This window comes from Morus notabilis, unplaced genomic scaffold (genome assembly GCF_000414095.1).
Source record: "Morus notabilis unplaced genomic scaffold, ASM41409v2 Scaffold153, whole genome shotgun sequence".
NCBI classification, from domain to species: domain Eukaryota; kingdom Viridiplantae; phylum Streptophyta; class Magnoliopsida; order Rosales; family Moraceae; genus Morus; species Morus notabilis.
In genome coordinates this window covers 7632-31086 of record NW_010356836.1, presented here as the reverse complement: position 1 = coordinate 31086, position 23455 = coordinate 7632, and the positions used below count along the sequence as shown (strand labels likewise).

Genomic DNA, 23455 nt, shown 5'->3' with positions numbered 1-23455 from the left:
ATAACACGCATAACTTATAAACGGATTGACTAAACCTTTAAAAAAGAAGGTACCATCGTGGCCCCATAAATGAACCTTACCAAATGATCATACCCAAATAATTACTGATTGAAAGGGAACTCGTGCACAAGTGAATATAGGGCTCGTCTAAGTAATTTCCACTTTTTTTTTTTTTAATATACACATAAAGTAGTGAACTTGCTACTAATACATTTTAGAGTTAATCTCACAGCCACTCTCTAAATTTTAGGGTCATTTTAATTTACCACTCAAACTTTAAAAACTCTTAATTTGTCTTTTAAATTTTGAATTAGTCTCGTTTAACTATTTTTAATTAGAATTTCGGTTAAAATCATATTAAAAAAGCGGGAATTAAGTGTGGTCATGTGATCATTTTCTTTTATTTTTAATATAAATTCTTATAAAAAGATCACGTGACCGTACAACTTATTTTTTTTCCATCTGTTTATCACAAAAAAAAAAAATTGTAATAAAAAGAATTAAGTGGAAGTTTTTAAAATGTAAGAGACAAAGTGGAAATTTTTAAAATATGAATCGTAAACTAAAAATAATCTTAAAATACAGGAGGCTTCGGTGAGAATATTTCTATACACTACACTGTCATGAAACAACAAACATGAGTTTTAGCGACGATAAAAGTCGTCGCTAAAAATTAGCTTGTCATCGTTTGTCTTCGCTAAAAAGTCATCGCTAAAAACCGTCACTAAAAATGCAAATGCTTTATTTCCATTATTAACCTTTTTGTACTAAACTTCCTAGAGCATGTACGGTTAGAGTTAATAGGCCGAATGGCCAACATCTGAATCAACGTGAAGCTGATCGTATAGAGAAATACTTGGAAATTTTCCCAGCCATTTGCTAATTTAGAGGATTTAACAACAAATATAAATAGAAGTACAAATTGTTGACATTTTGCCTCGTTCGTTTCGCTGATTTGAGTTTAGAATTCGAATTGAGATGTGATTTTATGTGACAGCTTTTTACTATAGCAAAAAAATTAGATGTGACTGTTTGTGAAAGCTTTTTACTGTAGCAAAACTCGAATTCTAAACTCGAATCAGTTTGGCCATCTGTACCCTCAGTGTTTATTGAAGTTGATCAGTTGATAGAAATGATGCACAATAATTTGGATCATAAGTCTTGTTTGTATCATAGATTTGAAACGTTTTGATTCATTTTTTTATTTATTTCTTTACAGTTTTTTTTTTCTTTTCCTCACAAAAACTTAATAAACAAACTTTCTGTTTAAGTCTATAAACCGAACAAATGATAAGTTAATTACTTTACTAACTCATATATACACACACACATATACATATATATGTATGTATCTTGCTTTTTGATAAAACATATATGCATGTATCTTGCTTTTTGTGTTTATCGAAAAGATTTCGAATCACTTGGCGAGTCTTGTATCTGTAGTGAGTGAGGTGCACTTATAGTGAGACATTGTTTTACCTTCCTTAAAGATTTTATAGTCGATCTACTCGTGTGTCATGTGTGTTTATCAAATACATACATATATATATACATATATATACATATATGTATATATGTAGGATTTTTTTTTAACTGTGTATCTATGTTTCTTTGCATATTTGCAACTATGCAAGTGTCATATATATTTTTTTCTTTCCTCCAAATAATTTGGGTTCCAAATAGACCCTAAGTGTCATGTGTATATGTAGGTTTCTTTGCATCTATGGTACTGACAAGTTAAATGACATCGCAGTGATATTGTATGTAAGTTTTCTTTTTCATCCTTGTTCCTTTGCATCCATGTAAAGCTTTTCTTTTTTCTTTTTTTCTTTTCATATGTATGTATGTTTCTTTGTATCTTGGATACCGACAATTTAATTGATAATGCAGTGATATTGTACAAACGTACAGGTAAATTTTAGGCAATAATATAAAAATAATTTTTGTCTCTTATTTACTTATTTGGAGGGGCCAAATGATCGGATTCCACCTCATTACATGGATTTCAATAAACATATTTTTATTTCAAAGAATAAAAGAAAAAACTGTCTACATCAAGATTGTGTTTCAATTTTTTTTCCTTGCAAAATATAAAAAAATTCCAATAAATGGAATGCATTGATTTTATGTGTACCTCTGTCCTAAGAATTTTGTTAAATAGAAAAATAATTGGTTGTTGTGCTCTTTATAAAGTTTGAGATTGAAACTATGGAAATTTCAAGTTAATTACATATTGACATGTAAATTAGGTTGTCATTTATTTTCTCAAGGAGATTCTCATGTTGATACATCAAAATGTGAAACCAATTGGAAAAAGTAATTCGTTCAAAAAAAAAAAAACAGTAATTGAGTTGTAAATTTTAAGTCTGTTGATATTTAAAAAAAAAATTATCACACCATAAAGCTAAAATGAGATTACTCGTTCATCTAATTTCTTGAATCGTGCATTAATCAATAAGTTTAATCACAAAATGAAACAAAGAATAATCCGCAAGAAAATTGCTAATAATACTTTTTCCTATCCTTAAAATATTGTTAATAGCATTTTCTAAGCAGCTAGAGAAAATTAATTAACAATCTGATGGCTTAATGAAAGTAGCTGGTATTGGTACCTGAGGTATGGCCCTCTGGGGTTCCTTGGCTTTATATTACTACTTAGTAATAAGTTTTTTTTTGGCTCAAGATGGTAATAAGTTAATTATTTAAATTCAGCAACTGGAGGATTCCATTGCAATAAAAGCTCATAAAATTTTCATACCCAACCACTCACTGTGAGAGCAATTTTTTAATTATTTTTTTCATCTACCAATTCAGATATAACTTGAATTGCCAAGGATTTTTGTCATACTGACTATATTAATATTTGAATGTAGTGTTGTTTCTTTTTAAAGCCCCGTACTTACTGCACTTATTTTTAGATTTCCTAGAGTAAATTGTTTATGATAGTGCGTTGATAGTAGTTGTAGCTTTTTTTTTTTTTTGTTCAATCTAAAGGTTCATCAATTGATGGACTTCCTACATTATTAGATTAATACAGTAAAATTAAAAATAAAATTATTATGCTACAATGTTTTAGGTCAAAATATACTGTTGGTACTCTTTATTTTTAATAATGTTAAAATGATACCTCCATGTTTTAATAAACCTTTTTTTAATACATTGAGGTTGATTTTTAAGACAAGTGCCCTTTTACGTACTTAATTTGTTAAAAAGTAAGCTTTACAAGACATATTAAAAATATTACAAAACCATAACGTAGAAAAAAAAAAAGAGAAATAAACTCAGATTTCATCATCTTCCTCCTCCATTCCTAAATCATATTCAAATGTAAAACTTCAAAACAAAAAAAAAAAAAGAAAAGAAAAGAAAGAAAGAAAGAAAGAAAGAAGACCTCACCCATCTTTATCATGCCCAAGCTCACCTCCATAAGGTTGCTGCAGGAAAAAAAGAAAGAAAAAAAAAAGTTTAATCAGATCTTGACCAAATATGAAAAAAAAAAAAAAAACAAGCAAAATGCAAATCAATAAGTCCCATTGATTCCTCCTATTTACTTTTTTAATATTTTAAATATATTTTGTAAAGCTTACTTTTAAGCAAATTTAGTAGAAGTGCACATTTTATATTTCATGTCCTAAAAATCAACCTCAAAATATCAAAAAATATTTTCTAAAATGTTTAGGTATCATTAATATTATTAAAATGATAGTATATATTAGCAACATGTTTCGATATAATACATGGTGTCAAGATGATTTTGCCCTTAAATATTTTAGTGTGTCTTAAACACATATATATCAACTAAACTGAGAGAGGAATAATTAAAATCAAAGTACTTTAGGACATTCTAACTAGACTTTTAAACTCTCTAGTGTCTAGGTAATATATTAGTTCCTGATGATACTCTTTAAAAATGGAGTGCGAAATGTAATTGATTGAGCATTTAAAACTTTTTAAAGATGTGATTTTCCTTGATAATTAATGCCTCTTAATTATAAGTATGGCTTCTCAACAAGAACCACATTTATGAGTCGAAGAAACTTACAAAAGATATAGCCAATATTTATGGTAATATTGGTAGAGCATCATATTAACATTATACCAAAGAAAAGCGGCTCTCATGACTATTCTTTATTTTGTGAAATTGGCATGCTTAATTAAGGAGCATTTAGATATTTAATTAATGAACTTATTTAGGAGAGGGATACTTAAAATTTCCTCTCGGCTTCTTGTAGTTTTGACTCCTCAAAAAAGATTTTCTTTTTCTTTTTCTAACTATGTTGTTACTATTTGTCCCCCCGTCAAATTTTCTAAATTGTAATATTGATGTAGAAATTTTTAAAAGATTTTCAGTCATGCCCTAGGTTTTGATTTTTAAGTGTCTTCGTATTTAAAACCTTTTTCTTAAATAAATTTTGGAAAGTGAATTGAAATTCATTACAAGATTAGTTCATTCCAAAAAAAAAAAAAAGAATAATATGGATAAAACAAATAAAACAGGGTTAAAAAATGAAAGACAGTTTTTAAAAAAAAAATATAATTACGTTGTAATTTTAATTCGAAATTTTTGTCTCAATATGCCCTGAAAAAATTCCTCACTCGGTCATACTTCTTTCTATTACGTTCTATGGCTTACAATTTGTATCCAACCACCAAACATGACTCATGGTTCAACTGTCAATATGTATTTTAAATCGTCCTCTTATTATCCAATTAATTTCTTTAAAAAAAATTAACCAGATTAATTTGAGAAGAATATGATGAAAGGTGGTGTTGTGATGCATGTAAATGCATCAAATTGACATGTAATTACTTTCATGTGTACCTTTATCTAAGACTTCATGAGATGTGGATGTAATAATATTCCTTTTATAATAAATAAAATCCCTTTATTAGAAGTATGGGTTCTCAACCAAATGTTTTTACTTCACAAAAACCATCACAAACCACATTTATAGAACGAAGATACGTAATATTCACTTGGATTATTGATTTTTGACAATAAAGAAAATATATAATAAATTATTTCTTTAAAAATATTCTTATTTTCTTGAAAAAAAAATCTTATGGTAAAGACCTTAATTGATTCCTAAACAAGCCTAACTTTTCTTTAATGCATATTTAATAATGAATAAAAACTTGCCAAAAATCTCATCCTACTTTTGTAGCCTCCTAATAACATTAAAACAAAAGAAATCGAGGCTCTAACTTGATATTTTACCGCGTTATCCACATGCTTAATTAAGACACATTTGGAACCTAAGAAACTTTTCTTTTTTGCTGAATTTTTTTCATCCTCATGTATCTAAATCTCTCTCTCTCTCTCTCTCTCTCTCTCTCTCTCATACACACACTCTCTCTCAAAGAACAAGAAAGAGTTTTTTTTTTTTTTTAAAAGTTTATAAGCAGTGTTAGTCCTATTTATCAATTTGGTCACTTTAGTCTCCAAACTTTGTTTGGTTGGCAGATTCCTTGAACTTTAATTTGTTTTGGTAGTTGTCATTAAAATTGATTAAGAATTTATAAAATTTAACAAAGATAATGATGTATCTATCGTATAGTAATTGAAAGTTTACAAAAGTTATAGTTACATTAAATATAAACTGTTCTAGTCGGTAAGTAGTTTAAGAACAGTGAAGAGAATATTTTAAATTTACCATAGCTATTTAAGTCAAACTTTAAGTTATTATGAGATATTTTTTTTTGGTAAAATAAGTTCATTATGAGATTGACAGGTTATAATTATCTCTATTAAATTTTAGAATCATAATTATCTCTATTAAATTTTAGAAAATTTTCATCAATTTTAATGTTAAGGACTAATTAAAACTACTAAAAATCAACGTTCATAATTAATCAACCAAGAAAGAAAAGCTTAAGAATCAAAATTATACTATACTCATAGTTTAATAACTAACGGTGCTAAAACCGACAGGAAAATCTCACTCTGGTTATAATATATAAATTTCAGGGAAGATCTGGGTGGTAATGTGAGGATCATTTTGAACTACTTCAGCTCCTTCATATAACAAAATTAATTTATATAATTTTACCTTTTCCAAGTTACATATAATATGAACTTATATATTTAAAGGATATTTCCAGTCATAAATAGATAAAATATATGTAGCATTTTTCTAGGTCATGTTTCGTTTTTCTTAATTAAACAAAATTCCATTTTGCCTATAGTTGTGGTGATCGCATGGATTTCTGGGGATTTCATATTAATGTCTTTTCTGTTCTCCTATTCTATTTTTCAACATTTCCATCTAAATCATGTGAATTCGTTAAATGACAACTACAAGAAACTGATAAATGGAAATTTAGTAAAACTTTAAATATTCATCAGGCTTTCCCTTCAACATAATGACATCTCCAACTCGAACGACATTTTTCATTGAAAACAATAACGGCCTAATTTTGTTGCTAATGTCATCATTCACCACAATGATATTATATACTAACGTCTATATCTCTATAGTGAAAAATCCTTGTGTTTAAACTAAAAAGTGAATCCCAAAAGAAAAGTGAAAAAATGTTAGCTACACACAAAACACACGCATCTTTAATATATGTTAGCATCACCAAATATATATGTATATATGGACTCGAAATTTATTACACAATCGATTTTTTTTATATTTTTTATTTTTTACCATGCACATGAAATTTTTGTGAGATGGAATCAATGGAGGCAAGAATCGTGGTACCCAAAACAAGCCAAAAAGATTAAAAGAAAAATAAATTAAACTAAATGCACGCCAATAAAGGATCAAAGAAAAATCCAAAGGAGAAGAAAAATACACGCATAAGTACAAAAGCAAAACCATTTTTTAAATTTATCTGGTTTCAGACATCCACACATACATACTAATTCTTTAACACTAATAGACAATAGTAAGCAAAACAAATAAGCAATACTCGCTTGCCATATTGTGGAATGATAAGATTGTTATTTTTCTTTGACAGGGTGTTGGATTCGAGTTATTCCCATCACCATTGATATTGGAGTTGTTCAATTGATTTTAATTCGCGGTTTTCATCCATTCCGTCGTTTATCAAATTGTTGAAACAAACATGGGTTTATCCATTCGGTTTCGATTAGTGCCACTCTGCTCTACTTCAATTTGAGCTTTTTTAAATACCCCTAACGGATATATAAGCAATTAGTGAAGAAGAATTCATATGTCAAGCGTAAATACGGTACTTATATGAGCATGTCATCTTGCTCTTTTTTAACTTTTTGATCTCAGACCTCGTCTATTTCGCAGATTTGAGTTTTTAATTCGAGTTGAGATGTGACATTTTCTGAGAGCTTTTCACTGTAACAGTAAAAATTAAATGTGACTTTTTCTGAGAATTTTTTACTGTAGAAACTTAAAATAAAAAACTCGAATCGGTGAAATAAACGAAATCTTAATTTATCAATTTAAATTTTTAATTGAGCTTACCGTACTTAAATTTTTAATTAAAATATAATTTTATTTAAAATTTTTTTATTGTAATAAAAAAAATAAATAATAACAACAAAAACAATAATAATAGTAAATTTAGAAAGGCAAAAGTGTAGAAAGAGAGAAGAGAAGGGGCAAAAATGGGAGAGAATAGATGAATATTTATATGGAAAAGGTTGGGGAACGGCGCTGTGTCTGTGCTTTCCCGATAAGCCCGGTGATTGCTCGAACGAGGAAGAAGATGAAAACTATACTCTCTTTCTTCTTTCTCTCTTAGCTAGCTAGGGCACTTTCATCTTCTTCTTTACTTCTCTCTCTCTCTCTCTCTTTCTCTCTCTAGAATATATATTACTGTCCCTCAAATTCCCCACACAACTCGGATTCTCTCTCTCTCTCTCTCTCTCTCATATATATATATATCTATAACCGCTGTCAAAATCACTTCCACTACTTCTTCCTTCAAGAGCCAGCGTTCTGGAAGTTCAATTAATTTCCGAAATCCATTTCCAAATTCTCAGCTGACGCAAGAAATTCGAGAATGATGGCGATTTGAGAATTATTCCTGAGAATTTGAAAATTTCTTCCTTGTTCCCTTAAAGAAACGAAATTTCATAAGTATTGGAGCTTCCAATTTGGTCGATTTTAAAAAAACTCTCCGATCTCATTTTCTCAGATGTATGATTACTGGAATTGCTGTAAAACTTAAGCTGAAAAATGAAAAGAAATTGTTTTGTTTGAAGTAGAATGTGAAATGAGAAGAAGGGAAAATTTTGAAAAATACTAGTAATATTTTTGTTTGGATTTGGTTGCAGCGTCGGAGCTGATCTCATGAAGCTTAGAAAGCGAAGCAGATCTGTGAAGAAATAATCCAGAATCGGCATTGGAAATTAAACAAAAAGGCAAAAAGAAATCACAGTCAACGGTTTTTGATGCTTCTGTAATAACCCCAGAGACTTTGACACCTGTCTACACCAAATCTAATTAACCCGAACGTTGTTCAAGGTTTGTTTTTCCATATTTTCAAATATATATAGATATATATATATATTTTCTAAATATTGTGTACATATATATAATGTGTTTTTGAGCTTGATGTTTCTGATAATGTGTCTGCCATTTTTAGGGACGAGACGACAGAGACAAAGGCTTTTAAGTAAAGCTCAAAAAAGAAGGTTGGCCCTCGCAAAATAGGCGGCTTTTGTATGAAAATTTACTGATTTCTTCTTCTTCATCTTCTTCTTGTTGTAGTTTAGCTTGAATCTGAAGCAGAAAAAGAGGGCTTTAGATCAAAGTTGTATAGGTATAGGGGTACACTGCTTTTACTTTAAATTTATTTCTATGTATATAAACCTTTTATCTTTCTTTAAAACAAGAACCCTTTTGTTGCCTTTTAGGCTTTAGCTAGCTCTGTGTTTAGGATTATAGAAAAAGAGATTACAAGCAAAGTCAGATCTTTAAATGTGTGGTTAGACTTAGAGCTAACAGTGTGCGTACGTATGATTTAGGCATCTGATGCTTTTATTACTCAACTGTTATTATGTATTTAATTTCTTGCCATTTTTGTTTGCTAATGTTCTGCTTTTGTTGGGTTTTCTTTTCTTTTCTTTTTTAATTTTAATTTTTTTTTGGGGTGCAGGTTTTCTCAGGCAGGCCTTTGCTTTAGTTTTGAAAGCACACACCGCTCTGCAGAACTGCAAAAAGCTTAAACGAGAGGCCTCCTGACTTGGACTGCGATATATCAAAGCGTAAAAAAAGGCCTTTTTATCAATACAAAAGCCAAAGTACTCTCTGAATTATCCTCATCAATGCAATAGGACATACAGCCAACCCCACCTGCACCACTCTCTCTAATCACACTCCTCTCTCCTCTCTCTTTCTCTCACTACTAATCCTAATCATAACAACTTTCTCTCTCCCTCTAGAACTTGGAAAAAAGAGATAAGAAAGCAAAACAAGAGAGAAAAGATCAAAACCCAGAAGGCGGTTTCGTTTTTGAATGAGTTGTAGTGTGAGAAAGGCATGAAAGTGCTATGGAGGTGGAGGAAATTCAAGCACAAGCGTGTAACAACAACAACAGTACAACGAAGTTCCCAAGGAACAAATTAGGCCAAAAGGGTGGTCATGACCACCACTACCCAGGCGACGAAGACGATTTGGGGGATCAAATCAAGAGGCCCAACACCGGACCCACCGCCATAGATGGCGGTAATCGCCTCCGGGGTTGGCACCATTCGTCGCGGATCATTAGGGTTTCTCGGGCCTCCGGCGGCAAGGATCGGCACAGCAAAGTGTGGACTTCAAAGGGGTTAAGAGACCGGCGGGTGAGGTTATCCGTCACTACGGCGATTCAGTTCTACGACCTCCAAGATCGGCTGGGCTATGACCAGCCCAGTAAGGCCGTGGAGTGGCTGATCAACGCCGCTTCCGACTCCATCGCCGAGCTCCCGTCTCTCAACAGCTCTTTCCCCGACACCCCCAAGCAGCTGAGCGACGAGAAGAGGCCGAGTGTTGGGAAAGAACAGGGTTTTGATTCTGCTGAGGTTGTTGAGTTGGAGTTGGATCAAGGTGAGGCCAACTATCAGCAGCAGAATCAGCAACATCTTTCTTTGTCCAAATCTGCTTGTAGTAGTACTTCTGAGACTAGCAAAGGCTCCGGTTTATCTCTCTCTCGCTCCGAGATCAGAGTTAACCGAGTCAAGGCGAGAGAAAGAGCTAGAGAGAGAGCAGCCAAAGATAAGGAGAAAGAGAACAGCGACTCTCGGATTCCTCCTCCTCCGCTTCATAACCACCACCACCACCATCATCATCAAAACATCAACCCCATTTCTCAAAGCCCTTCCTTTACTGAGCTTCTCACCGGTGGAATCAGCAATGTCAATACCAACAGCAACAACAACAATGATAGTTCCAGTCCCACTACTGCTTCTGATCAGCCGAATTTGTTCCACAAGGGTTCTACGGCTATGGCGACGGCGACGGCGACAGCGATGCAGATGGACTATTTCACGACGGGGCTTCTTGGGCTATCGTCTACGCGGAACCACCACCACCATCACTCTTCCGGGTTCGCCGGGCTTCCCATGGCGATGCCGATGCCACAGCCTTTCAGCGTTGTCTCTAGTGGCGGCGATGGCCACGCTGCCGCAGAGGCGCTGCCACCTCAGTTCTCGTTCGTTCCCGAGCAACTGATCGCTACGACATCGTCCCAACCCAATGGCAGTGGGGGTGACTACAGCCTCAACTTCTCAATCTCTTCTTCCGGCCTTGCTGGTTTCAATAGGGGGACCCTTCAGTCCAATTCATCACCGTCTTCTTTCTTGCCTCACCTCCAGAGGTTTGCTTCTCCTATAGACGGAACAACAAACGTGCCCTTCTTCATCGGAGCCGCCGCGGCCGCTTCGCCCATGGAGAATCACCACCACCACCACAACCACCATCAGTTCCCAGCTGGGTTTGATGGCCGCTTACAACTCTACTACGGCGACGGAGGCCGGCATTCGGATCAGAAAGGAAAGGGAAAGAACTGAAGCCATTGGCAGAGTAGATTCCTCTCTTTGCCCACCTTTCTGGTAAAACTTCCTCTGTTCTTCTCATTAGTACTATTCTATCTTTTTTTTTCCTTTTCAATTTTTGGTATATGTGTTTAAACTTTGTTTCATCACTGCTTTCTACTGCTGTGCTAGTTTGCTTGTTGTTTGGACATTTTCTTTTCCCTAATTCATGACATGGGGTTTGATTTCCGTCTCTTACGCTTAGAATTAATATAATATATATCTTTTTATGCACATTTATGGCCCTTTTGGATTTACGTGTTGTGCATACGACCATGAATGAAATGAAACCCCTTTGCTTTCTTGGTAATCTTAAAGAAGTATTGGGGCATATTTTTATGGTGTGTATTATATATAATATAATACATTATATATATATATATATATTAATATCTTCTTTTTGGATTCCTGCATGGATTGCTGTGATTAGGGGATCGGCTTGTTGTCTCCTTTTTTGTTCACTTCTTGGTTCCCTTCTCTCTAGCAATTGGACCATTCGTTTTAACATTTCGCCAGATGTTAACATCCGCGTGGTTGAGCCATTTGTTGGTTATGAGAGGAACAACCTCGCTTTAACCAAAAATATGTTCATTGAAAATCTGGCAATAGCTTTAGCTTGTCCACTGTCCCAAAAATCGTTTGTTTTTCCTGCTTTCTAAACTCACCACATGGCAAACGGATCGGCGCAGTGTCGAAAGTAGTTACCTGGGATTCCAGATTTTAGCTGTATTAGGTCAATCTCATGAAGGGCTCAATCTAAAAGCTCATAACAAAGCCCATGCACGTCATAGCAGACCTAGTATATACCTCTTCTTTCTGGCCTGAGGAAGTGGGCTATTGCAGCATTAGTGGCAACAGTATTCGTGTTCTTTGTCTCTTGGCGATAATGAAGAGAAAGTAGGAAAGTGAAAATTAGAGAAATAAATTTTCAGGGAAAAAAAATGCATAGGATTAGGACCAATAGCTTCCTTAAATTTGAACATTTATCGGACTTTGACCCTTATGTTCCACTGGTGGATCAGCTTTTTAGTTGTCTCTTTCTCTTAGAATTTTGTGCTTACCAAGTTAATAATATATATATGATAAAAACATAAATCTTTATACTCACCTCATTTAGAGGGCTGTACAATGAGTTGCCCTTCTGGTTCTGAGTTAGGAACCAAATCCCACATTCTCCTTGACGCTTGCTCTTCTCACCAAGTATTTTGTAATTGAAAAATCCCGCGTTCTCTCCATCCATTTAATTTCTTAATTCCTTGATTGTGTTATATTAAATTTTTATTGAAGGTCGCGATCGATACAAGGAGTACTCTAAGATTGAAATTGAAGTCCTTAGTGATGCACTTCATAGTACAGGAGCTAAAGCGGGATAAGGGATTAAATTAGTAAATTTAGGGTACAGTACTGTTTAATTCCTTAATAATATGATTAGAAAAGAATTTTTTAAAAGATCTGACGCATACATAAGTAACTTTATTATTTTTTAAATGGAATTGATAAGTATCTTTGTACATGATGGAATTAATAAAATTGAAGCGTACGGTAAGCAGTGATTAATTTAGGGCCGAATATTATCTAACTTTATTGGTAATGAAAATAGATAATAAATTCAAAACCACAAATCACAACTTTACAATTTATAGATAAGAACAACTTGAAACTAATGAGGTGCATGATGATCAATAGCAATGGGGCTTTAATATTCTTAAGTCATGAAATTGTAGGAAAGCTTTCTTCTTGTCAAAGGTTTAGGTTTATTGAAACTTAAAAAGATATAGTTGATTGTAGGACCTAGCAGTTGAACCCTAGATGTACATATGTTGTAGGGAACTATGATGGCAGACAAATAGGTAATATAATAAGTTGAAAAAGGTAGTATATGATGCATGCTATATTTATATCAATGTTTCTTATTAGTAGTTTATAAACAACTACAGATTATCATTTCGCTTTAAAAAATTTAAAAGTTGGGTAGATTAGACCTTTGCTTTTTCAACAAATTTTGGACTTTCCTATGTTAGCAATACATGTCTCCAATTTGCTCTAACAGATTTAAAACGTTAAACATGCTACATGTATTGTAGAACTTTATAAAAATACTGGCGTCCAATATAAATATGATTAAACATTGCTTGCCGCTATCAATACTTTACATTTGACATGTAAACCAAGATAGGGTCTTCCATGTTGATGTTGGAAGTTCACTTGTTACTCTTATTGTTATCAATCTTTCAATCATTAAAAACTTTGTCTCGAGTATTTCAAGCTTTAGTGGGGTTCCATAATGATCAACCGCTTTTCCAGAATACTTTAAGTAGCTTTAGTTTCAATCTCTTCAGCCAAAAAAGAAAAAAAAAAGTTAAATTTAAATCTCCTGTAAAGTTATGAAAAAATCTTCTAGAATCATTCGGGCGTCGACTTACCAAAACAACGTAGTTTAAGGCTCATTTCAAGCACTATCTCCTGCCTTATTTGGCTTTTCTTTTTTCTTCTTCTTACCAATTTTTGATTGATAATACTCTCTACGTTAACCATATTATATGGATATCTTTGTGTTCATTGTATTATATATATAAAATTCTCTTTTTTTGTTACTGGACTCTATTAGCTTGTATACGTAAAAGCTAATTATAACAAGGTAATAGTTGATTCCATAGAGAAGAAAGCCTATCGGTATGAAGCATTTGAAAATGCTCCTCTTAATATTAGCATGTGTTGAAGCACTTAAAATGCTACTGAATTTATAATAAACAGTTGGATTGGATTTCCGGTTGGTGATTGAACCATATATTAATGTGAACTTTTTCCTTCACTTGCATTGCCTATATCTCCAGACTTCCTTCCAACAAGAGTGCTGGACATTTTACAAATCTCTTTTCAAATGGCCGTATTTTCATAGATTACGGATAATTGATCCTACTAATCTTCACTATCATGCTGTATCGTCATCTTTTTCATGAATGTAACTGAAAGCCAGTTAACCTTGTGGTTCGGAAAGAGAATTAGAATAACAATCCACATTCCATGTCATTCTAGCTATCCTTTTAGCACTCCAAGGACACCTTCAAACGATACTCTTTTAGAGTCCAGAAAAGAACATTAAAGTCTCAGTTTGCAAAAGACGATGAATCAGTTGGAGAACGTCCTAGCTTTTTAACTGCTTGGTAGTATCTGAATCTGGTCTCACTAAAACAATTCATGACATCTTCACCATTCATGGTAGTTTCCGACCACTCTCCCAATTGCTTAATGTAAAAAAAAAAAAAAATCAACTTAACAATATGGTGAACCTTAGCTAGTCCACGAATGTTGAGCTAAATTTACCTGTCTATATGTGTCGTGTTTTTTTTTTTATGACAAACCTCTGAAAGTATTGTCTGAAAGTCTGAAACTATAAATTCGAGTTTCTTAGCCTAATTTACAGGGCTTGACAATCTCCCTTACCGAGTCTCTAGAACCTTATTCTAATTAGTCCACATTTTAACCACTTACTTGATTCCACTCCACTATTGTAATTTTGGCTTGTTGTCAGTTTTACAGGGAACAATTCTTGTTGAACCGCCCCCTATAGTCTTATGGGCAGTAGTTTTAGCGAAAAAGAAACAATGCCAAAATTGTATACAGGTTAAATGCAATGGATAGGAGCCCTGATATCACTTGTTATGTCGCAGGGCCTCTCAAAACTCTTAGATGTTAGTATGTTCGCTATTAACCTCCAACCAAGCACGCACGAACTCTATATGCCATGTTTTGTCGATTATCTACACAATGATTTTGTGCATTGCAGCCACAGGTAACACTACTAGAATCCATGGAAGTATGTCTTGAGTCTCACGTAGGTGATGGCCTTATAGAGAGTTAGAATCATTATAGTTTCATTAGAATTGATTTCATATGGACAGATTACGTCTTCGATCATTCCTCAAATATCAATCATTTACTTATTGCGTTACAAATTTGGTTTTAAAACTCTATACACAGTTACACACACATAGGTTACTGTTTATTGTTGTTGTTGCGATGGTGGTGCTCTTACTAAAACCCTCACAAAGGTTGCATGAAAACTTGATTTTGCCAGATTTATTGGTTTAGTAAGACCTCTTGTGTTATCGATAACAGATTAATATCTTGGATGGAGAGGGGAAAAAAAAACTAAAGAAAAATCGAACATCGCATAAATCACATCATAATCCTAAGAAGGAATGCTTGTATTTATCACAGTGATGATAAAGCTGATTTTCTGTATAGTAAAAAAGAAGAGGCTGATTAGTTCTTGACAAGGATTTTGGTGCTATAACACAATTTAATGTTTTGATCTAATCACGCATGAATCTTCTCGACGTACATAGAGGAAAATGATGACATCCTCTAATTCTCTTTGTTTCTACTAAGTTTGAGAGACTGGTCCTGGCGATATTAATTGACTGGTATTAACTAGAACATGCTAGCTGAAAGTATAAAGATTTGTTCATGCCAGATTAATATGCTAGTTTACAAATTAGAACATCTTGTGAAGATGCTGTTGTGGAATCAGTACAACATTTGTAGTTGAAATTATTTTGTCCATGCTCCATATGGATTTTAGATCTCATAAATAACCTGAGGTTGAGCCCCCTTGCCTGTGCTCTTGCCTACGAACAACTATGTAGATTACGAGCTTGCGGTCGACCGAGCTGGTGGAAAGAACTAAAAAAATCTCAGTACTGCGTGGATAATTTGTTTTCCTCAAATCATTTCTGTAGTCATGTCCAGTTAAAGACTGTCCTTTATCCCCATTAAAAGTTTAGGAGAGTTTGTGGCCTGGTTCTCCTGAACTCATTATTGCCAAAGTAAATGAAACAAGTTTGATCGCGTTCAATTTTCTGAAACAAAATTTAAGATATTTTTCCTTCCTAATTTGACTTTTTGTAAGATCTAAGAAAATCACCTGTCTTTGAAACTTGACCTTTTCAGTTCACCTAGGTAGGCATACGCTACATCTCATGGACTCGTGAGATGCTAAAGGCGTCAGTCGCTCTTTTTAGTACTAAATATCAATCATTACTGTTTATCAATGGATGCTGCTTTTGAACTTGATTTTAGTTCCCTTCTAAACCTGTCTTTGGTCAAACCAAGTGCTTCTGTTCATAAAACTAGTGTGGTGGATAGTTGTTACAATATCCACTGATCATACTCCAATCAAACATATGATTCAGTATTTACATGTTCGATTTTACATAAAGATCATTCAAACATTTGTATTTTTCCCCCCCTCAACTATCACTTTATTTAAAAAAATGTATACTTTGTGTAGCGAGCAGAAGTTATGGTCTGGAGACTATAAGATGTGTTGGTGTTGTGTGCATTCATTGTACTTTTGTCATGTTACATAATAAGTAGTTTGCTTCAAAGCACCAATGTCTATTAGGCAAATCTTCTTTGATGCAAAATTAGGCATTCTTACTGCAAGATAATGTTGTATGTCTATCTGGAATATGATTCTATATATGCTGTTTAGAAATTAAAATGATCGAATAAAAAGAAAGTTAAAAGCTATGAATATTAATGTCAAAAGTAATGTTTTCTTTGCAGGAAAGTGAAGATAAAGAAGTGGTGGAAATGCTGTGAGTGAAAGCCTACTTCCCTTCATCGGATGATTCCTTATTATTAATGCTTCTAATACTGTTGCTATTTCTACACTATCCATTTTGAAGTCAATTCAGCTTCCATTCATATAATTCGGATATATGTATCTATGTAAGTGTGCCATGGTCTGTTTTGATGAAAATTTAACTGACAATTCCCATTAAAAGTTATTCTTTTTCCTTTCCAAAAAAAAAAAAAAATGTTTGTACAATTTCTCAAGTGAAAAGCAGCCGGCTGCTCCGTGATTGAATCTTCACGCGGAATCTCCCAGTTTCAGGAACACACGCTTCAATTGTTTTCCTTTCCTAAAGAGTGGAAGAAGTATGTTGTTTTTTTTTCAAGTGACAAGCAGCCAAGAATAGATTGTTTTTTTTTTTTTTTTTTCAGCTTTGGAGTCTGCGCATCTGAACCTAATCGTCGTGTTTAGAATTAATCTCATTTTTATTTTTTAGATATTTTAAAAAAGAAAAAGAAAAATATTTTTAAAACGAAGTTTGGTGTAATAAAGGCAAAAAACATAAATAAAAATAATTTTTTAGCTTAGTGTAAAATGAAATGAAAGAAATAAAAAATAATTTTTTATTATTTATTTTTGTTTTATCATTTCTCAAAGAGAGGAATAGAGATATTAATAAATTTTTTTATATTGAATATATTTTTTTGATAAAATTATCAAATGTATTTTTAAAAATAATTTATGTTTGAGATTAAAAACGTTTTCATTTTCATACAAAAATAAAAATTATTTTAAAATAAGTTTAAAACGCACTGAATATGTTTCAGTTTTAGAAAACCACAAAACAAAGTTGTTGTAACATGTGCAGTTTTTAGTACATACATTTATTAAAGGGGTGGTGTCTTTGTTGTCCAAGATGGCCATATTATTAGGATCACAGGTTGTCATCAAAAGAGACTACAGTAAGTTTGTTATTGAGTCCCTTTTATGGCCAAGATCATTCAATACCTTTGAGTCGGTTTTTTTTTTTCTTTTTTTTTTTGCATAAATTTGTGAATTCTAGATTTATTAGATTTAAGTCTCGTTCAGTTCGTGAATTTGAGTTTTCAATTCGAATTGAAATGTAATTTTATGTGAGCTTTTTACTGTAATAGAAAAAATTAAATGTGCTTTTTATAAGAACTTTTAACTGTAATAAAATTAAAATTAAAAATTTAAATCGGTAAAATAAATAAAATGAACTAAGTTTGAAATGTGGTACTAGATTTAGATGTGTTTTTCTGACTTTAAGTGTAACATGACTTTGAGCAGTAGTACAGCACGTACAAAAAGGGCAAATCAACAAAAGTGATTTTCCCTCTCTTTTCAGAGCACCATCAAAAGTAACGTTTACTTTTACAACTGATTCTAAAGTTGGGTAAACAATGCCTAAATTGTTTCCTTTTAATGCAGAAATGTATGCGATATAGAAACGTTAAAAATGGGCCATGCATGCATTTCCATATTCTTCTTTTTGAGGGTCATACATCTCCACAATTGCCAATGCCAAAGAAAAGGGTGATGATAAAAGAGACCTCTTAGTACAACTGCATAACAGTAACAATAGTAAGATAGAGGAGTTGTCTTAAATTTGGTACCTGAACAAGTCTAAAAAATATATTTTATATATATTTTTACGTAACGTCACGTCGTTTGTGCATGTGTGTAACACTCATTTTAATTTAGTATACTATTAATAAATAGTCCAATAAATATAACATTAAGTACTACACTCAACAAATTAAGAATTACACACACATATAAAAGATATTACTAGGAAATACAAAAAAAAAGTTACATTTATTAGACTGAAGGGCCTCGAGACATAAGTCTTTGCCCAAGATAATAAAATGATGGCGAAGAGTGAAAGGGTTTCAACCAACCTGAAAGGTATGCTTACAATAATTAATTGTTTTAAAAAAAATTGCTCATAATAATTGGGGCTGAAGGATTATATACTTCCAGCTGTCAGTGGGTTGTTTGATGTCTTTGTTCAGGTATTACTTAACAATGGAACTGGAACATGTAATGACATCACTGAATTTCAACCGAAAAAAATCAGCTGGATTTCAACGGTGAAATTAAGAGTAATAACAGAATTCAATTTGCGGCCAAAATAGGACCACCTAATGAGCTCTCAGTTGTTGAAGTTCATAGTTGGGTTCCATCTTTTAGATTTGAGTGACAACCAATCAATACGACGATTACTTGTCCAAAAATCAAGACAGTATTTGTGGACCAAAGCAAAAAACAATTGTTTCACTTTCAAATATAAGGTCAAAAGTATGAATTTTCAATATATAACAAGACTAAAATATTGTATGGTAATCTTGTTGCTAAGAATGTTCTATACTAATTTATTCCTTCACCATCACTAATATTGCCCACAAAAAGCAAACCATATTGAGGGTTTCTTTTTTAGTTTTTGTTCAATAGGATAAGAGGTAAACAAAAAAGAAAAGGCTTCTTTTGTGCCTTTGCACCCTCGTGCTTGGCTAATTGTCCTATAAACTTTTGGTTTTTACCATTAATTGTCTAACCTTCACAAGTCCAAATTTGATAACAGTTGTTCAAATTGGTGCAAAAAAGAGGGTTAATTGGCAAAATAAAAAGTTCCAATGCAATTTAAGGTAAAATGCGGAAAATGTAAGTTGCACATGGATATTTACATACCACTAATTTAAACGGCATTATCAATGAGCATCAAAAGGGAGCTGTATGATAAGTTTAGGGAGTTAATTGTTAAAATCTAAAATTTAAGAGGTCATTTTGTTAAAATGAGAAATGTAAGAGGAATGGTGCCAAAAAACCATAAATAACAAGGTCAATTATTTTACTAAAATATTTATAAAAAAAAAAAGCAAGGAAATAGAGAAATAAAAGTGGCGCAAGTGTAAAGCTTGAGGGGATATAAAGAACTCTTTTAGTAAGTGCGTAAACCTGTGAGAATGTGTGCACGCTAGAATTCACGTGTACTGTGACTTAAGAGCATGCAAAGGCTAAGGTATCTCATGTGACAAACAGATAAAAGGCAGAAAGTAGACCCAGCTAATCAGTCAAATAAACAATGAAAACTACATAATAAAATTTCTTCTAAAGAGAAATATGGAATAGAAAGGGAGATCTGGAACCAGCTCTTAAATAAAAACTCTTTAATGAATAGACAAATAAACAAACAAAATAATTTCCCTCTCTCTCTCACTCTCTCTCTCTCACATGTGTAGAATTACTAGTTCCTTCTAGAACTAGTGGACGTGAGTAATGGTGGGGGAGAGAATATCTCAAACCACTAACTCCAAACTATGTTTTCTTTCAATCAAATCAGTTAAACCTAATTCAAAATCCCTTAAGGCTTGTTCATTTGCACCCAAATTTTAAAATAAATTAAAATTAAAATTAAAACTTTATTCAAATTTACGTTTTTTTATAAAATTAACAGTCATGCCCCCTTCTAACTTTCTAATTTGCCCTTATAAAGCTTGAAGTTGAAAACTAAACAGGTCACATTGTGAAAAGAAAAGTCGGATGAAATGGATCAAAGCAATCTTTTTTCAGCTAGAGACACAGAATATCAGAGGACAAAAGGTGTTGGTCCATACCCCAAATGATATAATATGCTTTTTGTCATGTTGAATGCGATCACAGGAACTAGTTTATTCAACTACCATCCACACATTTTAGGACAAACATTGATTTTACGCAAAAGAAAGTGTAGGAAACTGTTGCTCTACATCCCGTACAGAGTGATGATTGTGTCTACAACTTGCACATTTGGTAAGCTAACTGCTGCTTCTAGGATTAATAGGCACTCATTTTGCTAATTAAACTTTGGCTCTAATCGGGTAATAAATTGCATATATGGTTTGGTTAGATCACCACAAAGCAGGTTGAAATTGCACCTAATTAAGTTGAATTACCATAAAGACTTGGTTGTAAAGCATTTTCTGTAACTGATCTTTTTTTTTTTTTTAAATATTCTTTCCCATACAGACTTAGGGAAGTAATAATTGTTCTCTTAGCTAATCCGACTTGGCATTCAGTTTACCTCTAGCTAGAACCTTACATTTTCCAACAGAATCTCCTTTGGAGTTCTCTAACATGGCCGTACTTGTGCTAGTGCCATTTCTGTGATCCTTCCTATTGATTTTATTTAGGGCATTTTCACCGCTTTTTGGGTTTAAAGTGGTAATTTTCGGTTAAAGTCCTTGTCTTTTCTATTTAAACAAAAAAAAAAAAAAAGAAGAAAAAAAAGGATAACACACCAACTTTGGTCCTGATATTACCCTTAAATTGCAGGCTAGGGATTTAGAGAGAGAAAGCGATAGGATACCAAATGAAGCTTCATGCATTTGCCAACTCCACTGTTGAAATGAACTTAACATATATCACATAAGCATAGCATAGTCATACCTACAATTAATATTTCACATACAAGAGAATTTTATAATAGATAGAAGTAGGTGACTACAAACTTCAAGCTCTTACAAAGATCAACCTAGCGGAGTGTATTATGAAGTGTGAACTCTTACAAGCATATGCCTGAAATAAAAACAACCAGCAGATGCATTTCATGATTTCCAACTCTCTCTCTATCCCTCTGTTCAAGCAACTAATGGCCAACAATTTTTGCAGCGCACAATCAACAGGAGCTACCTTCTTCCAGGGCAGTCCCAATCAACATTTTATCTTCACGTGGCACAAAGACAAAATTGTTCTGCGGTTTCTCCCTTCTCCCGTTTCAGAAATCACGCCCCTTATCCCCTCTTCTCCTTCCAAGGAATTGTGCATTGCCTGACAATCCCATCCAAACTCAAGTAAGCGACCAATTATACACACAAGAGCATCTGCATGCATCGACTATTGTAATAGAAATAGGCACCCACAAACAGTGTTAACCCCAAATTTCATCGTTTTCACGATATTGAAAGTCCACAAGTTTAAACCATACAATTTGTATTCATATGCATTATTCATTTATTTGTGATCCGTAACACTCCAATTCATATGTAAATTATGAAAATACAATTCCCGGTTCTTCCTCACAAGTTAAAAGACTGCCAATAGCCACTTTCAAGTTTCATGGATGGCACGAAATCTAAAAAACAGTGAAACTAATAGTAAATCATGACTAACTCCAGATTGTGCAAACCCAATAATCAATCACAGGATTTAAGCAAACACATATTCCAACAAATATGAATCATAATCAAAGTTGCAAAATTACCTCAAAGATTACACGATTTCCTCACATCAGAAGGAGTTCATCTCCAGGCAGTACGTACGCCTCTTCACCAGCATCTTCGCAGCAGTCCCAAAGGGCTCTTCGAACGCCGTCGAAACCCAAGACCCATCGGAGACCTCCTTCTTCGCCGCCGACTGCTCGCTGGGCCGAATCGCAACCAACGTCGCGCCCTTCAAAACGACGCCGTCCGGCAACTCCAAGTGAGGAGCGTACCAGAGCCTCATGTTGAGAGCGGGCACGAGCGTCCTCTTCGACGCTGAAGACGCGGACAACGGCTTCACCCTCAACTCCTCAAGCTGATCCCTGTTCATGCAAAGTACCCCCTGCCCATCCGCGTCGGTCAGGACCAAATTGTCCAACGTCTTGTGCTCGGAGATTATTGGCTGGAGCAGATAATGCCTTGCCGAGGCTGCAATCAGCGAGCTAATCGTCCAAACCACTCTCAATTTCAGACCTCCATTTGTGTAGAACGAATCAGGGATGCTCCCATTGTCCTCGCCGCCGCCGACATTGCCGTTGGCGTAACAGAACGCTTCCGCGCCATTGCTCTGCTCAATTGATGACAATTTCGCCGGTGGCCCGGGGTAAACTACCGAGGAGGCGCCGAGAATCAAGCAATTGTCGAGAGTGGAGCCGAAATCGGCTCTCCATTTCAACAAAACACCATCGTCTATCCCCAATTCGCCGCTGGGAAGCTCGATCCTAAGGAATCGAATCTCGTTAAAGTTCTTCAAGACCTGCGTCGGCGAGTGGTGAGTCACGCCTCCCTGATCAAACTCACCGTCGGCCTCGCTCCCGACGGCAAGCGACGACGAGCCGAAACCGCCGCCGAAACCAGAAGAAGACGAGGAAGAAGAAGAAGAAGACGACGAAAACGAAGAGGAGCCTCTTTTCGGAGTTAGAAACTGGCCAAGGGCTTGGAGAGGCTTGACAATGCCGCCGACTACTAACCGGAATAGATTGGAGAAGGAACCGCGGGACTTGTCGGAGGAGGAGGAAGAGGAGGCTGAGTCGTCGTCGGAGATGACGCAGTCGACACGGACGACGACGTTCTCGACCTGAGGGACGAGCGCGTGGAATCTACGCGAGACAACGCAGCAGCGGCCAAGCGCCTTGACGTCGCCGATCTTGTTGAAAACGAGGAGGAGCAGAGAGTCCGGGAGCCGATCGAAGTGGTCGATTTCCATGGCGTCCGGCTCCGGGTAAACCCTAGAGGTCAGATCTACGCGCATGGAAGACATTTTCGCAAACTCAAACACAAAATTCGAATAGTTGAGGAACAGAGAAAAGGCAGAAGCTCAGATCGACTGAACCGAAGAGAGAGAAAGAGAGAGAAACCTAGTGAGAGAGGTGATAGATCTGAGAGGCTTGATATGGCATGGCTTTTTCTTGCTTTGCTGAGGTGTTTGCTTGCAGGGAAAGTGAGAGAGAAAACCCTAGAGAGAGAATTTTCTTTTCTGCGAAGCGAGAAGATTATACTTTCCGGCAGCCCAAGAAAATTATAGAAGTGAGTGGAGAGAGAAATGTTAAGGAAGGAAAGCTTAGCGATGTAGAGAGAGAAACAGAGGAGAGAGAAAATGGGAAGGGAAAG

At 34.4% G+C, this 23455-nt stretch overlaps 2 protein-coding genes across 4 annotated transcripts; one reads left to right on the top strand and one right to left on the bottom strand.

Moving 5' to 3' along the window:
* Positions 1–7880: 7880 nt before the first annotated feature.
* Positions 7881–16952, top strand: LOC21389345 (transcription factor TCP2). Of its 3 annotated transcripts, XM_024162193.1 has the most exons (6): positions 7881–8126; positions 8264–8453; positions 8575–8623; positions 8700–8751; positions 9088–11020; positions 16574–16952. In XM_024162193.1, exon 5 carries the CDS (start codon positions 9482–9484, stop codon positions 10976–10978), a length of 1497 nt encoding a protein of 498 aa, XP_024017961.1. In that variant the 5' UTR covers positions 7881–8126; positions 8264–8453; positions 8575–8623; positions 8700–8751; positions 9088–9481; the 3' UTR covers positions 10979–11020; positions 16574–16952. The 3 variants fall into 3 exon arrangements, with proteins under 3 accessions (XP_024017961.1, XP_010086998.1, XP_024017968.1); XM_010088696.2 differs by lacking the exon at positions 8700–8751; XM_024162200.1 differs by lacking the exon at positions 8700–8751 and having other exon boundaries at positions 8575–8651.
* Positions 16953–20945: 3993 nt separating this feature from the next.
* LOC21389344 (F-box protein At5g46170) lies at positions 20946–23449 on the bottom strand. The gene is made up of 2 exons (XM_010088695.2): positions 21847–23449; positions 20946–21413 (listed from the first exon to the last, which is right to left on the bottom strand). The coding sequence occupies exon 1, from the start codon at positions 23103–23105 to the stop codon at positions 21873–21875; it is 1233 nt and encodes a 410-aa protein (XP_010086997.1). The 5' UTR covers positions 23106–23449; the 3' UTR covers positions 20946–21413; positions 21847–21872.
* Between the last annotated feature and the right edge of the window lie 6 nt (positions 23450–23455).